The sequence below is a fragment of the Salvia splendens genome, chromosome 3 (assembly GCF_004379255.2).
Source record: "Salvia splendens isolate huo1 chromosome 3, SspV2, whole genome shotgun sequence".
Lineage (NCBI taxonomy): Eukaryota > Viridiplantae > Streptophyta > Magnoliopsida > Lamiales > Lamiaceae > Salvia > Salvia splendens.
Genome location: NC_056034.1, coordinates 8,165,400 through 8,166,769, shown reverse-complemented (window position 1 = coordinate 8,166,769; position 1,370 = coordinate 8,165,400). Strand labels below are relative to the sequence as shown.

The 1,370-nt window shown below is 41.9% G+C and overlaps 1 protein-coding gene across 1 annotated transcript; it reads left to right on the top strand.

Annotated features, from left to right (window-relative positions):
- The first annotated feature begins 265 nt into the window (after positions 1 to 265).
- LOC121796511 (pectinesterase inhibitor 4-like) lies at positions 266 to 835 on the top strand. The gene has a single exon (XM_042195346.1). It carries the CDS (start codon positions 266 to 268, stop codon positions 833 to 835), a length of 570 nt encoding a protein of 189 aa, XP_042051280.1.
- The last annotated feature ends 535 nt before the right edge of the window (positions 836 to 1,370 follow it).

Sequence of the window (1,370 nt, the reverse complement as noted above, 5' to 3'; positions counted from 1 at the left end):
AACAGATACTAATCTTTTGACAAAACGCATTCGCATTTGCATGTGCCTTCGGACTATCAACAACCTAAAATAACAGTTTTTAAATACCTAAATTATCCCCGCTAGATTCAACAATTAATTCACCTGCTGACAACTTTTTTCTACATTAGTTATATTGTATAGTACTAGTACTACTATATATATACCCCTTGCTTCCTTCTCTGCAAATCCATCCCCACAAATTAAAGTAAATCAATATCATCACACAAATCGATCAAAACCAAAGATGGGAACTAAACATTTCCTCACAGCCATCCTCACACTCTTGGTCTTAATCTCATGCAACACTATTCCAACCTCCGCCGCCACGTCAAAGAAAAACTCGACTAACTTCATCGTGAAATCGTGCAAAACGACGACGTACTCGTCGCTGTGCATCAAGACGCTGGGGCCCTACGCGTCGACGGTGGGGACGAACCCCTTGAAGCTGTGCAAGGTAGCTCTGAAGGCGGCGGTGCTGGCCACCTACAACTGCTCGGCCACCGTGACGAAGCTGGCGAAGCAGAAGGGGGTGAAGAAGGCGGAGGCGATGGCAGTGAAGGATTGCATCGGCGACCTCAAAGACGCTGTCACCGAGCTCAAGGACACGCTCACCGCCATGGGCCACATGAAGAGCGGTGACAGGGAATTCGAGTGGGCAAATGCAAAGACCTACGCCAGCGCCGCCATCACCGACGCTGAGACGTGCATCGACGACTTCCTCGAGCGGAAGGTTAAGAAGAAGATCACTAGCTGTGTCACTGGAGTTGAGAGGCATATCAGCAACGCCTTGGCCCTTATTAACCATCTCTATTAATCAATACTTTCATTTTCTTGTCATTCATTAGCACTATTACTCTATCATCAATTTTTAATTTCATTGCTATGTCATTTTTATATTTATATTTTTTAGCTATACCAGCGAGAACTCAGATTTACTATTCCACACCCCCCTCTCCCTTAATTAGAAATTACTTTTGGTGGTCTTCTTCCCAAGGTGGTGGTCAGTTACTTTATTTGGCTATCAAATGAAAATAATATTTGATTGAATCTTGATCAAACTGCGTAAAATATTGTGGTTATATTTACTCCAATTGAGTGAATATCTAATAAGTGGACTACTACTGTTACCCTATTTACTTGGTGGGAGTGAAAGATATGATATGTTGACGTGTTGTACTCCCTCCGTCCCACGAGAAGATGCACTATTTCCTTATTAGTCTGTCCCACAAAAATATGCATTTTCTAATTTTGGAAACTTTTTTTCTCTTTAATGAGGTATGACTCATTCTTCAGTAACAATACTTTAATTACTTTTTCTCCCTACCTCTCTCTTATTTTACCAATTTTAC